Source organism: Melospiza melodia, chromosome 26 (genome assembly GCF_035770615.1).
Source record: "Melospiza melodia melodia isolate bMelMel2 chromosome 26, bMelMel2.pri, whole genome shotgun sequence".
In the NCBI taxonomy this organism is placed as follows: Eukaryota; Metazoa; Chordata; class Aves; order Passeriformes; family Passerellidae; genus Melospiza; species Melospiza melodia.
The window spans coordinates 6,298,004-6,310,394 of NC_086219.1; the positions used below are offsets into that span (position 1 = coordinate 6,298,004).

General features: G+C 50.4%; 1 protein-coding gene across 2 annotated transcripts in view; it reads left to right on the forward strand.

Moving 5' to 3' along the window:
- Nucleotides 1-567: 567 nt before the first annotated feature.
- Nucleotides 568-12,391, forward strand: part of ARHGEF10L (Rho guanine nucleotide exchange factor 10 like) — a 62,148-nt gene continuing 50,324 nt past the window's right edge. Inside the window, exons 1-7 of one of the 2 annotated variants that reach the window (XM_063177153.1) lie at nucleotides 568-673; nucleotides 2,534-2,594; nucleotides 6,792-6,998; nucleotides 8,550-8,577; nucleotides 9,593-9,678; nucleotides 10,607-10,690; nucleotides 12,070-12,248. In XM_063177153.1, the coding sequence (XP_063033223.1) occupies nucleotides 2,567-2,594; nucleotides 6,792-6,998; nucleotides 8,550-8,577; nucleotides 9,593-9,678; nucleotides 10,607-10,690; nucleotides 12,070-12,248 (612 nt within the window). In that variant the 5' untranslated portion in view covers nucleotides 568-673; nucleotides 2,534-2,566. The remainder of the gene's footprint in view (nucleotides 674-2,533; nucleotides 2,595-6,791; nucleotides 6,999-8,549; nucleotides 8,578-9,592; nucleotides 9,679-10,606; nucleotides 10,691-12,069; nucleotides 12,249-12,391) is intronic. The other variant, XM_063177154.1, reaches the window with a different exon arrangement.

Genomic DNA, 12,391 nt, shown 5'->3' on the forward strand with positions numbered 1-12,391 from the left:
TTTGGGGATTTTTCTCCCATTTTTTTGTGGCTTGATCTGGATTTTTTTTGTGGATTCATCTCATTTTTTGGGGATTTTTCCTCCCAGTTTTTGGGGATTCTTCTCCCATTTTTTTGTGGATTGATCTGGGTTTTTTTTTTGTGTATTCATCTCCTTTTTTTGGGATTTTTCTCCCAGTTTTTGGGGATTCTTCTCCCAATTTTTGTGGATTGATCTGGGTTTTTTTGTGTATTCATCTCCTTATCTCATTTTTTTGGGATTTTTCTCCCAGTTTTTGGGGGATTCTTCTCCTGATTTTGGGGGGATTCTTCTCCTGGGATTTTGGAAATTTTTCTCCCTTTTTTTTTTTTTGTGGATTGATCTGGGATTTTTTTTTTTTTTTTTTGTAGATTCATCTCCTGGGTTTTTTTTGTGTATTCATCTCCTTTTTTTGGAATTTTTCTCCCAGTTTTTGAGGATTCTTCTCCAATTTTTTTGTGGATTGATCTGGGGTTTTTTTTTGTGGATTCATCTCCTGTTTTTTTTTTTTTTTGTTTTTTTTTTTTTGTGGATTCATCTCATTTTTTTGGAATTTTTCTCCCACTTTTCGTGGATTGATCTCCTTTTCCCTCGGTGAATTCCTCTCCTGGATTTCTGGCCCGCTTGGCATCGCATCCACAGGGAAAATTCCCAGGTGGGGTGACCCGGGAGAGGTTCTCGCTGCAGGAAAACAATTCCAGGAGGGAAAATCCCAACCTCTCCCGGGATCATCCCTTGGGATCATCCCAAGGCTCCGACCTTGCCGCCCTTCCCGGCGCCCTCCCGGTTCCGGGCGGACGCTCCATCGATCCCGGCATCGATCCCGGCCGGGTCCCGGCGCCTCCCGCCCTTCCCCGGAGCAGGATCCACAATTCCCGGCATAAATTCTCCCCGAGCCCTTCCCAGCTCCCTGCCCGAGCTGGATCCGTCCCGCTGGAGCCTCCTGGTCCTTTCCAGGGCTGGGATTTTGGGGCTGATCCCCCTTTTCCCCCCTTTGCCCCTTTTCTGACCTTTTTTCACCCTTTTCCAACGTTTCTCCCCTTTTCCAAACCCTTTTCTCCTCTTTCCCAAGCGTTTTTCCCCCTTTCCCCCTTTCCCGACTCTTTTTTCCCCTTTCCCCCTTTGCCAACCCTTTTCCCTCCTTTCCCAACCCTTTCCAAACCCTTTTCCCCACCCTTTTTCCAATCCTCTCCCCTTTTCCAACCCTTTTTTCCCCTTTTCCAACCCTTTTTCCCAACCCTTTTCCTCCCTTTCCAACCCTTTTTCCCCCTTTCCAACCCTTTTCCAGCCCTTTTTCCCAGCCCCTTTTCCCCCTTTCCCAACCCTTTCCAAACCCTTTTCCCCACCCTTTTCCCCCTTTTTCCAATCATCTCCCCTTTCCCAACCCTTTTTTTCCCCTTTTCCAACCCTTTTCCCAACCCTTTTCCACCTTTCCCAACCCTTTCCCCCCTTTTCCAACCCTTTTTCCTAACCCTTTTCCCAACCCTTTTCCAGCCCTTTTTTCCCTTTTGCCCTTTTTCCAACCCTTTTCCCCCCTTTCCCAACCCTTCCCCAACCCTTTCCCCCTTTTTCCCAACCCATTTTCCCCCTTTCCCAACCCATTTTCCCAACCCTTTCCCAACCCTTTTTCCAACCCCTTTTCCCCCTTTCCCAACCTTATTCCAACCATTTTCCAACCCTTTTTCCCAACCCTATTCCCCCTTTTTCCAACCCTTTCCCCCCTTTCCCAACCCTTTCACAATCCTTTTCCAGTCCTTTTTCCCCCTTTCCCAACCCTTTTCCCCACCCTTTTCCAACCCCTTTTTCCCCCTTTCCAACCCTTTTCCAGCCCTTTTTCCCAGCCCCTTTTCCCCCTTTCCCAACCATTTTCCAACCCTTTTTCCCAGCCCTATTCCCCCTTTTTCCAACCCTTTCCCAACCCTTTCCCCCCTTTCCCAACCCTTTCCCAACCCTTTCCCCCCTTTCCCAACCCTTTCCCCCTTTTCCCAACCCTTTCACAATCCTTTTCCAGCCCTTTTTTCCCCCTTTCCCAACCCTTTTTTCCCATTTTCCCAACCCTTTTTCCCATTTTCCCACCCCTTTTTCCCATTTTCCCAACTCTTTTCCCATTTTCCCAACCCTTTTCCCCCTTTCCCAACCCTTTTCCCCCTTTCCCAACCCTTTTTCCCCCTTTCCCAACCCTTTTTCCCATTTTCCCAACCCTTTTCCCCCTTTCCCAACCCTTTTTCCCATTTTCCCAACCCTTTTCCCCCTTTCCCAACCCTTTTCCCCCTTTCCCAACCCTTTTTCCCATTTTCCCAACCCTTTTTTCCCCCTTTCCCAACCCTTTTTCCCATTTTCCCAACCCTTTTTCCCATTTTCCCAACCCTTTTTCCCCCTTTCCCAACCCTTTTTCCCATTTTCCCAAACCCTTTTTCCCATTTTCCCAACCCTTTTTCCCATTTTCCCAACCCCTTTTCCCATTTTCCCAACCCTTTTTCCCATTTTCCCAACCCTTTTTCCCTGTTTTCTGCAGGAACGCCCCTGGAGCAGCTGAGCCCCCCCCGCCATGGCCTCGCCCCCCCCGCCCGCAGTAGGTACTGTCAGCCTCGGCTTCGGGAATTTGGGATTTTGGGGATTTTTGGGGATTTTTGGGGATTTTTGGGATTTTGGGACAGCCAGCCCGGGGTGGGAGGGAGGGAGAAGCACCCAGTGTATCCCGGATATCCCAGCTGGAGCCTCTGGGGATTGGGAAAACACGGAAGGATCTTGGATCTGGGGGCTGCTGGTCCTGTTCTCTGTCCCTGGTTCCCTGTTCCCTATTTCCCCGATTCCCCATTTCCCTGTCCCTATTTCTGTGGCTCCCTGATTCCCTGTTTCCCTATTTCCCTGCTCCCTGATTCCCTATTTCTCTGTCCCTATTTCCCTGTTTCCCTATTTCCCTGTCCCTATTTCCCTGATTCCCTATTTCCCTGCTCCCTGATTCCCCATTCCCCTATTTCTCTGTCCCTATTTCCCTGTTTCCTGATTCCCTGTTTATTTCCCTGATTCCCTATTTCCCCGATTCTCTATTTCCCTATTTCCCTTTTCCCTATTTCCCTATTTCCCTTTTCCCTATTTCCCTGCTCCCTGATTCCCTATCTCCCTATCTCAATTTCCCTGATTCCCTCTTTCCCTAGTTCCCTGTTTCCCTATTCCCTATCCCCCTATTTCTCTTTCCCTATTTCCCTGATTCCCTATTTCTCTGTTCCCTGATTCCCCATTTCCCTATTTCCCTGATTCCCTATTTCCCTGTCCCTATTTCTGTGGTTGCCTGATTCCCCGTTTCCCTATTTCCCTGGTCCTCTATTTCCCTAGTTCCCTGGTTCCCAGTTTCCCTGTTTCCCTATTTCCCTGCTCCCTGATTCCCCATTCCCCTATTTCTCTGTCCCTATTTCCCTGATTCCCTATTTCCCTATTTATTTCCCTGGTTCCCTATTTCCCTGGCTCCCTGGTTCCCTGTTGTTCTATTTCCCTGTTTCCCTGTTCCCTGATTCCCTATTTCCCTGTTCCATATTTATTTCCCTGTTCCCCTATTTCCCTGCTCCCTGATTCCCTATTTCCCTGTCCCAGTTTCCCTAATTCCCTATTTCCCTGATTCCCTATTTCCTTGTTCCCTGATTCCCTATTTATTTCCCTGCCCCTATTTCCCTATTCCCTATTTCCCAATTTCCCTGATTCCCTATTTCCCTGTTCCCTGATTCCCCATTTCCCTGTCCCTATTTCTGTAGTTGCCTGATTCCCTGTTTCCCTATTTCCCTGATTCCCTAATTCCCCGATTCCCTATTTCCTTGTTCCCTGATTCCCTATTTATTTCCCTGTTCCCCCATTTCTCTGTTCCCTGATTCCCCGTTCCCCTATTTCCCTGTTCCCCTATTTCCCTGATTCCCTAATTCCCTATTTCCCTGATTCCCTATTTCCCTGATTCCCTAATTCCTTATTTCCCCGATACCCTATTTCCTTGTTCCCTGATTCCCTATTTATTTCCCTGTCCCTATTTCCCTGTTCCCCTATTTCTCTGTTCCTTGATTCCCCGTTTCCCTATTTCCCTGGTCCCCTATTTCCCTATTTCCCTGTTCCCTATTTATTTCCCTGTTCCCCTATTTCCCTGCTCCCTGATTCCCCATTTCCCTGTCCCTATTTCCCTGATTCCCTGTTCCCCTATTTCTCTGTCTCTATTTCCCTGTTCCCCTATTTCCCTGCTCCCTGATTCCCTATTTCCCTGTCCCAGTTTCCCTAATTCCCTATTTCCCTGATTCCCTATTTCCTTGTTCCCTGATTCCCTATTTATTTCCCTGTCCCTATTTCCCTATTCCCTATTTCCCAATTTCCCTGATTCCCTATTTCCCTGTTCCCTATTTATTTCCCTGTTCCCCTATTTCCCTGTTCCCTGATTCCCCGTTTCCCTATTTCCCTGGTCCCCTATTTCCCTATTTCCCTGTTTCCCTGTTCCCTGATTCCCTATTTCCCTGATTCCCTATTTCCCTGATTCCCTATTTCCCTGATTCCCTATTTATTTCCCTGTTCCCCTATTTCCCTATTTCCCTGATTCCCCGTTTCCCTATTTCCCTGGTCCCCTATTTCCCTGTTCCCTGTTTCCCTGATTCCCTCCCTCCATTCCCTTCCATTCCCTTCCCATCCCTCTCCCTCCCCCTTCCATTCCATTCTCCTGTTTTCCCTCCCCTTTCCCTCCATTCCCGTGCCCCTTTTCCCTCCTCCTCCTCCTCCTCCTCCATCCCCTGTGGATGTGACAGCCTGGTCAGACAGAGGGAAAGCTGGATGAGCTTTCCCATGGATCCATCTGGGAAGTTTTAGGGAGAAGGAATTATAAATAAATGGTAAAAAAACCTGCAAGTGGTGTTTGGAGCAATGGTCTGGGAAGTTTTAGGGAGAAGGAATTATAAATAAATGGTAAAAAAACCTGCAAGTGGTGTTTGGAGCAATGGTCTGGGAAGTTTTAGGGAGAAGGAATTATAAATAAATGGTAAAAAAACCTGCAGGGGGTGTTTGGAGCAATGGTCTGGGAAGTTTTAGGGAGAAGGAATTGTAAATAAATGGTAAAAAACCAGCAGGGGGTGTTTGGAGCAATGGTAAAAATCCTGCAGGGGGTGTTGGGTGGGAGCAAGCTGCTTTCCTCACAAGGTGTTCACCCCAAAGGTGATTAATTAGCCACTCGTGTGAAATGTGTTCATTTTTTAAAAAAATTAAGTGACCAATCAGGTGCACCGGTAGCAGGGTATAAAAGAAGGGGTTCCAATAAACTGGGGGCTTCTGGCCTGGAGCCTGTGTCATTCCTGATGCCACGGTGCCAATCCCCCTTTCCTTTCTCCATCCTCCTTTTCCATCCTCCATTTCCATCCCCCTCCCCTGCTTTTTCCCTCCCCATTCTCCCCCTCCATCTCCTTTTTTTCTCCCTCCTCTACCTCCATCCCCCTTCTCATTTCCCACTCCCCCTCCATCTCCATCCCCTCCTTCCTCGTCTTCCTCCTCAATCTCTGCCCCCGTTCCCCTCCATCTCTTCCATCCTCTTTTCCTCCCTTTTCCTCCTCCATCCCCCTTTTCCTCCCTGCTCCATCTCCATTCCCCTTTCCCTTCATTCCCCTCCTCCGTCCCCCTTCCTCTTCCCTCTCCTCTGTCCCCTTTTCCATCCTCCATTTCCATCTCCCTTCCCTGGTTTTCTCCATCCCCATTCTCCTCCTCCATCCCTTTTCTTCCCCTCCTCTTTCTCCATCTCCCTCCTCTGTCTCCTCCCTCCCCTTTCCCTTCATCCTCCTCCTCTTCCTCCACCTCCTTCTCCCTCCCACTTTGTCTCCATCCCCTTTTCCCATCTCCTCCATTTCCTCCATCTCCTTTTCCATTTCCTCCATCTCCTGCTTCCTCCTTCTCCCTCCTTTGTCTCCATCTCCCTTCTCCCATCTCCATCCCATTTTTTCTCCATCCATCCATCCATCCATCCATCCATCCATCCATCCATCCATCCATCCATCCATCCATCCATCCATCCATCCATCCATCCATCCATCCCTTTTTCCCTCTATCCCTTTTTTCATCCATCCCTTTTTTCTCCATCCCTTTTTTCCTTCCATCCATCCCTTTTTTCCATCCATCCCTTTTTTTCCATCCATCCCTTTTTCTATCCATCCATCCATCCCTTTTTCCCCCTCTATCCCTTTTTTCCCCCATCCCTTTTTTCTCCATCCCTTTTTTTTCCTCCATCCATTTTTTCCTTCCATGCATCCCTTTTTTCCTTCCATCCATCCCTTTTTTTCCATCCATCCCATTTTTCCCTCTATCCCTTTTTTCATCCATCCCTTTTTTTACTCCATCCATCCCTTTTTTTCCATCCATCCCTTTTTTTCTCCATCCCTTTTTTCCCCATCCATCCCTTTTTTCTCCATCCATCCCTTTTTTTCCTCCATCCCTTTTTTCCTTCCATCCATCCCTTTTTTTCCATCCATCCCATTTTTCCCTACATCCCTTTTTTTCTCCATCCCTTTTTTCCCCCATCCATCCCTTTTTTCCATCCATCCCTTTTTTCCATCCATCCCTTTTTTCTCCATCCCTTTTTTTCCTCCATCTCTTTTTTCCTTCCATCCATCCCTTTTTTCCTTCCATCCATCCCTTTTCTTCCTGCATCCCTTTTTTCCTCCATCCCTTTTCCATCCCCTCCCTTTCCCCCTTTTCCATCCCTCCCCATTCCCATTTCCCGCTCTCCCGTGCCCCATTCCGTGTTTTCCGTGCCCGTTCCCGCTCAGGATCTCCCCCAGATCCCCCCGGCCCCGCGGGGATGGAGGATCTGGGCCAGGCCTTCGACTTCGAGGACAGTGAGGAGGAGGAGGAGGAGGAGGAGGAGGACGAGGACTCGGATTCGGGAGCCGATCCCGGAGTTGATCCCGGAGCCGATCCCGGTGCTGACGTCGCTCTCCAGGCGCCCCCGCGCCGGCGGCGCCCGCCCAGCTCCGGTGAGGAGCATTCCTGGCATTCCCAGTGTGGAATTCCCGCTCATTCCCAGTGTGGAATTCCTGTTCATTCCCAGTGTTCCCTTGTGGAATTCCCACTCATTCCCGGTGTGGAATTCCCAGTACTCCCAGAGGAATTTCCCCTCATTCCGTGTGTGGAATTCCCAGTATTTCCAGTGTAGAATTCCTGTTCATTCCCGGTATTCCCAGTGTGGAATTCTCGCTCATTCCCGGTGTGGAATTCCCAGTGTTCCCATGTAGAATTCCTGGTCATTCCTGGTGTAGAATTCCCGGTATTCCCAGTGTGGAATTCCTGCTCATTCCCAGTACGAAATTCCTGCTTATTCCTGGTATGGAGTTCCTGGTATTCCCATGTGGAATTCTTGGCCATTCCCAGTGTGGAATTCCCAGTATTCCCCTGTGGAATTCCTGTTCATTCCTAGTGCAGAATTCCTGGTCATTCCCAGTGTGGAATTCCCACTCATTCCTGGTGTGGAATTCCCAGTATTCCCAGTGTGGAATTCCCACTCATTGCCAGTACGAAATTCCTGCTTATTCCTGGTGTGGAGTTCCTGCTATTCCCTTGTAGAATTCTGTTCATTCCTGGTGTGGAATTCTCAGTGTTCCCAGTGTGGAATTCTTGCTTATTCCCAGTATGGAATTCCTGCTTATTCCTGGTATGGAGTTCCCGACATCCCCATGTGGAATTCCTGGTCATTCCCAGTGTGGAATTCCCAGTATTCCCTTGTGGAATTCCTATTCATTCCCAGGGTGAAATTCCCACTCATTACCAGTATGGAATTCCTGCTCATTCCTGGTGGAAAATTCCTGCTCATTCCCAGTATGGAATTCCTGCTTATTCCTGGTATGGAGTTCCAGGTATTCCCAGTGTGGAATTCCTGTTCATTCCTGGTGTGGAATTCCCACTCATTCCCAGTATGGAATTCCTGCTTATTCCTGGTATGGAGTTCCTGGTATTCCCACGTGGAATTCCTGGTCATTCCCGGTGTGGAATTCCCAGTATTCACTTGTGGAATTCCTGTTCATTCCCAGGGTGAAATTCCCACTCATTGCCAGTACGAAATTCCTGTTTATTCCTGGTGGAAAATTCCTGGTCATTCCCAGTATGGAATTTCTGCTTATTCCTGATATGGAGTTCCAGGTATTCCCAGTGTGGAATTCCTGTTCATTCCTGGTGTGGAATTCCCACTCATTCCCAGTACGAAATTCCTGCTTATTCCTGGTATTCCCATGTGGAATTCTTGTCCATTCCCGGTGTGGAATTCCTGTTCATTCCCAGTGTGGAATTCCCAGTATTCCCAGTATGGAATTCCTGCTCATTCCTGGTATGGAGTTCCCGATATTCCCCTGTGAAATTCCTGGTCATTCCTGGTGTGGAATTCCCAGTATTCCCAGTATGGAATTCCTGCTCATTCCTGGTGGGGAATTCCTGCTCATCCCTGATGTCCCCCTGTGGAATTCCCGCTCATTCCCGGTATTCCCGGTACATCCCGGCGTGCCAACACCGTTTCTCTTTGTTTTCCTTCCCCGCAGAAGGGCTGGAGCCGGAGACCCAGGAAGGGTGAGTGGGATTTGGAGCATTTAGTGGGATTTCCATGGAATTTTGGGGGTTCTGGTGGGATTTGGGGCATTTAGTGGGATTTCCATGGAATTTTGGGGGTTCTGGTGGGATTTGGAGCATTTAGTGGGATTTCCATGGAATTTTGGGGGTTCTGGTGGGATTTGGAGCATTTAGTGGGATTTCCAGGGAATTTTGGGGGTTCTGGTGGGATTTGGGGCATTTAGTGGGATTTCCAGGGAGTTTTGGGGTTCTGGTGGGATTTGGAGCATTTAGTGGGATTTCCAGGGAATTTTGGGGGTTCTGGTGGGATTTGGGGCATTTAGTGGGATTTCCATGGAATTTTGGGGGTTCTGGTGGGATTTGGAGCATTTAGTGGGATTTCCATGGAATTTTGGGGGTTCTGGTGGGATTTGGAGCATTTAGTGGGATTTCCATGGAATTTTGGGGGTTCTGGTGGGATTTGGGGCATTTAGTGGGATTTCCAGGGAATTTTGGGGGTTCTGGTGGGATTTGGGGCATTTAGTGGGATTTCCAGGGAGTTTTGGGGTTCTGGTGGGATTTCAGTGGGATTTGGGGGAGTTTCCTGGAATTTCCCGGGAGTTTCCTGGGATGTCGGTGGGTTTCAGGAGGTTTTGGTGGGAATTCCAGGATTTCTGGCGGGATTTTGTGTCCCATGATGGATCTTTGGGATCCGTCCCCTCCGTTTGGTGTCGCAGCTGCTGCCGTGCCTCAGTTTCCCCTCAGTTTCTCTGCATTTCAAAGAGCTCCGAGCAGGAGAACTCTGGGATTTTGGGATCTTTTCCATCATCCCTGAGCGTGTTGGCAGAACGTCCCTAAAAATGTAGGATGACCTTAAATCCCGGGATCCTAAGGAGGAGATGGAAAGGGGGGGAATTCCTTTAAAAAATTCCTTATTTTGTTCCTGTGGTGGGAATGGGGGTGACAGTGGGTGGGAACTTTGGGAGGCCCCAATCCTGGGGGATTTGCCCTCAATCCTGAGGGATTTTTCCTGCAGGATCCCGGCACAGGTGAGCAATGGCGAAGCCGGAGGAGATTCCCAGATCCGGACCCGCACCTGGAAGAGGGAGAGCATCTGCAGAGGTGGGGGAAGGCTGGGATTAAACCCTTGGGATTAACCCTTGGGATTAAACCTTTGGGATAACCCCTGGGATTAAACCCCTGGGATTAAACCCTTGGGATTAAACCTTTGGGATAAAACCTTGTGATAACCCCCTGGGATAACCTCTGGGATTAAACCCCTGGGATAACCCCCTGGATAACCCCTGGGATTAAACCCTTGGGATTAAACCCTTGGGATAACCCCCCAGGATAATCCCTGGGAATAAACCCCTGGGATAACCCCTGGGATTAAACCTTGTGTAAATCCCTGGGATAACCTCTGGGATTAAACCCCTGGGATTAACCCTTGGGATAATGCCTGGATAACCCCTGGGATTAAACCCCTGGGATTAAACCCCTGGGATAACCCCTGGGATTAAACCTGTGGGATAACCTCTGGGATTAACCCTTGGGATAACCCCTGGGATTAAACTTTGGGATTAAACCCCTGGGATTAAACCCCCGGGATTAAACCCTTGGGATTAAACTCTTGGGGTAACCCCCGGGATAACCCCCCAAGATAACCCCTGGGATTAAACCCCTGGGATAACCCCTGGGATTAACCCCTGGATAACCCCTGGGATAACCCCCCGGGATAACCCCTGGATAACCCCCTGGGATAACCCCTGGGATTAAACCCCTGGGATTAACCCCTGGATAACCCCTGGATAACCCCTGGGATAACCCCCCGGGATAACCCCTGGATAACCCCCTGGGATTAAACCCCTGGGATAACCCCTGGGATAACCCCTGGATAACCCCTGGGAATAACCCCTGGGATTAAACCCCTGGGATAACCCCTGGATAACCCCTGGGATAACCCCTGGAATAACTCCTGGTGGGCTCAGGAAGGTTTCTGCACCCCGTTGGGGTCCCAATCCCGATCCCAACCCGATCTTGGTGTTCCCAGGGGAACGTTTCTCCTTCCCGGAGGTGGAGGACGAGGTCATCTACGACGACGTTCCCTGCGAGGGCCTGGATGTGGACCAGGACGGTATGGGAACGCTCCTCCTGCTTTTCCAGCCGGGAGCTGCCTCTTCCCGGTTTTCCAGGGGCTCCCATCCCCATTTTCTGTCAGGAAGGAGAGTCCCATCCTCCAGGAGGCTGTGGGTGGGAATAACCAGGGAAATCCTGGGATCTGGGAGGGATGGGGCTGCAGGACCCTGAGAGTTCCAGAGAATGGGAATTCTGGAGTTCTGCACTAGGATTCCCAAAATTCTCCTTCCTCTCCTTCCTTTCTCTATCCCCCTCATTTCTGTCACTCCCAGGGGATCAGTTTCCCCTGGATTCACCCATCCATCCCAGAATGCTCCCAGCTCCCTTCCAAACAGTCAAAGCCCAGAATTCCCATGGCTTGGGAGCGCAGGGAAAAGCAGGAATGGAGCAAGAATAGGGCAGGAAAATGGGAATGGGAATGGAGCGGGGATGGGAATGGAGCGGGGATGGAATGGGAATGGAGCGGAGATGGAATGGGAATGGAGTGGGGATGGAATGGGAATGGAGTGGGGATGGAGTGGGAGTGGAGCATGAATAGGGATGGGGATGGAATGGGAATGGATTGGGGATGGGAATGGGAATGGGGCAGGGATGGCAATGGAGCAGGAATGGAATGGGAATGGGAATGGGAATGGGAATGGGAATGGGAATGGGAATGGAGCAGGGATGGAGTGGGGATGGAATAGGAATGGAGTGGGAATGGGGCAGGGATGGGAATGGAGCAGGAATGGAGCAGAGTTGGGAATGGAGTGGGAATGGCACAGGGATGGAATGGAGTGAGAGTGGAGCAGGAATGGAGCGGTGATAGGAATGGAGCATGAATAGGGATGGGAATGGAGCAGGGGTGGAATAGGAATGGGGATGGGAATGGAGCAGGAATGGAATGGGGATGGGAATGGAGCAGGGATGGAATGGGGATGGAGCAGGAATGGAATGGGGATGGGAATGGAGCAGGGATGGAATGGGGATGGGAATGGAGCAGGGATGGAATGGGGATGGGAATGGGAATGGAGCAGGAATGGAATGGGGATGGGAATGGAGCAGGGATGGAGCAGGAATGGAGCAGGGATGGAGTGGGAATGGAGCAGGGATGGAGCAGGAATGGAATGGGGATGGGGATGGGAATGGAGCAGGGATGGAATGGGAGTGGAGCAGGAATGGAGCGGGAATAGGGATGGAGCACGAGTGGTGATGGGAATGGAGCGGGGGTGGGAATGGGGAAAGGAATGGAGTGGGGATGGAGCGGGAATGGGAATGGAGTGGGAGTGGAGCAGGGATGGAGCATGAGTGGGGATGGGAATGGAGCGGGGACGGGAACGGAGTGGGAGTGGGAATGCCTTGGGAATGGGGATACACTGGGAATTGCGGTCCCGGCAGGCGCGGGGCTGATCTACGCCGAGGTGCAGCGCGGGGAGGGGACGCGCCTGGGGCAGGACCTGGGCTGGAGCTCCAGCGAGTTCGAGAGCTACAGCGAGGGCGAGTCCGGAGAGGAATCCCGGCCGGAATCCCGGCGGGACGCGGAGCCGGCCAAGCTCCGCACGGCGTTCCAGCCCAAGGTACCCATCCCTATGGAACCCTCATCCATTCCTTGGAACCCTCATCCATTCCTTGGAACCCTCATCCATCCTTTTGGAACCTTCATCCATCCCTATGGAACCCTCATCCATCCCTTGGAACCCTCATCCATCCCTTTGGAACA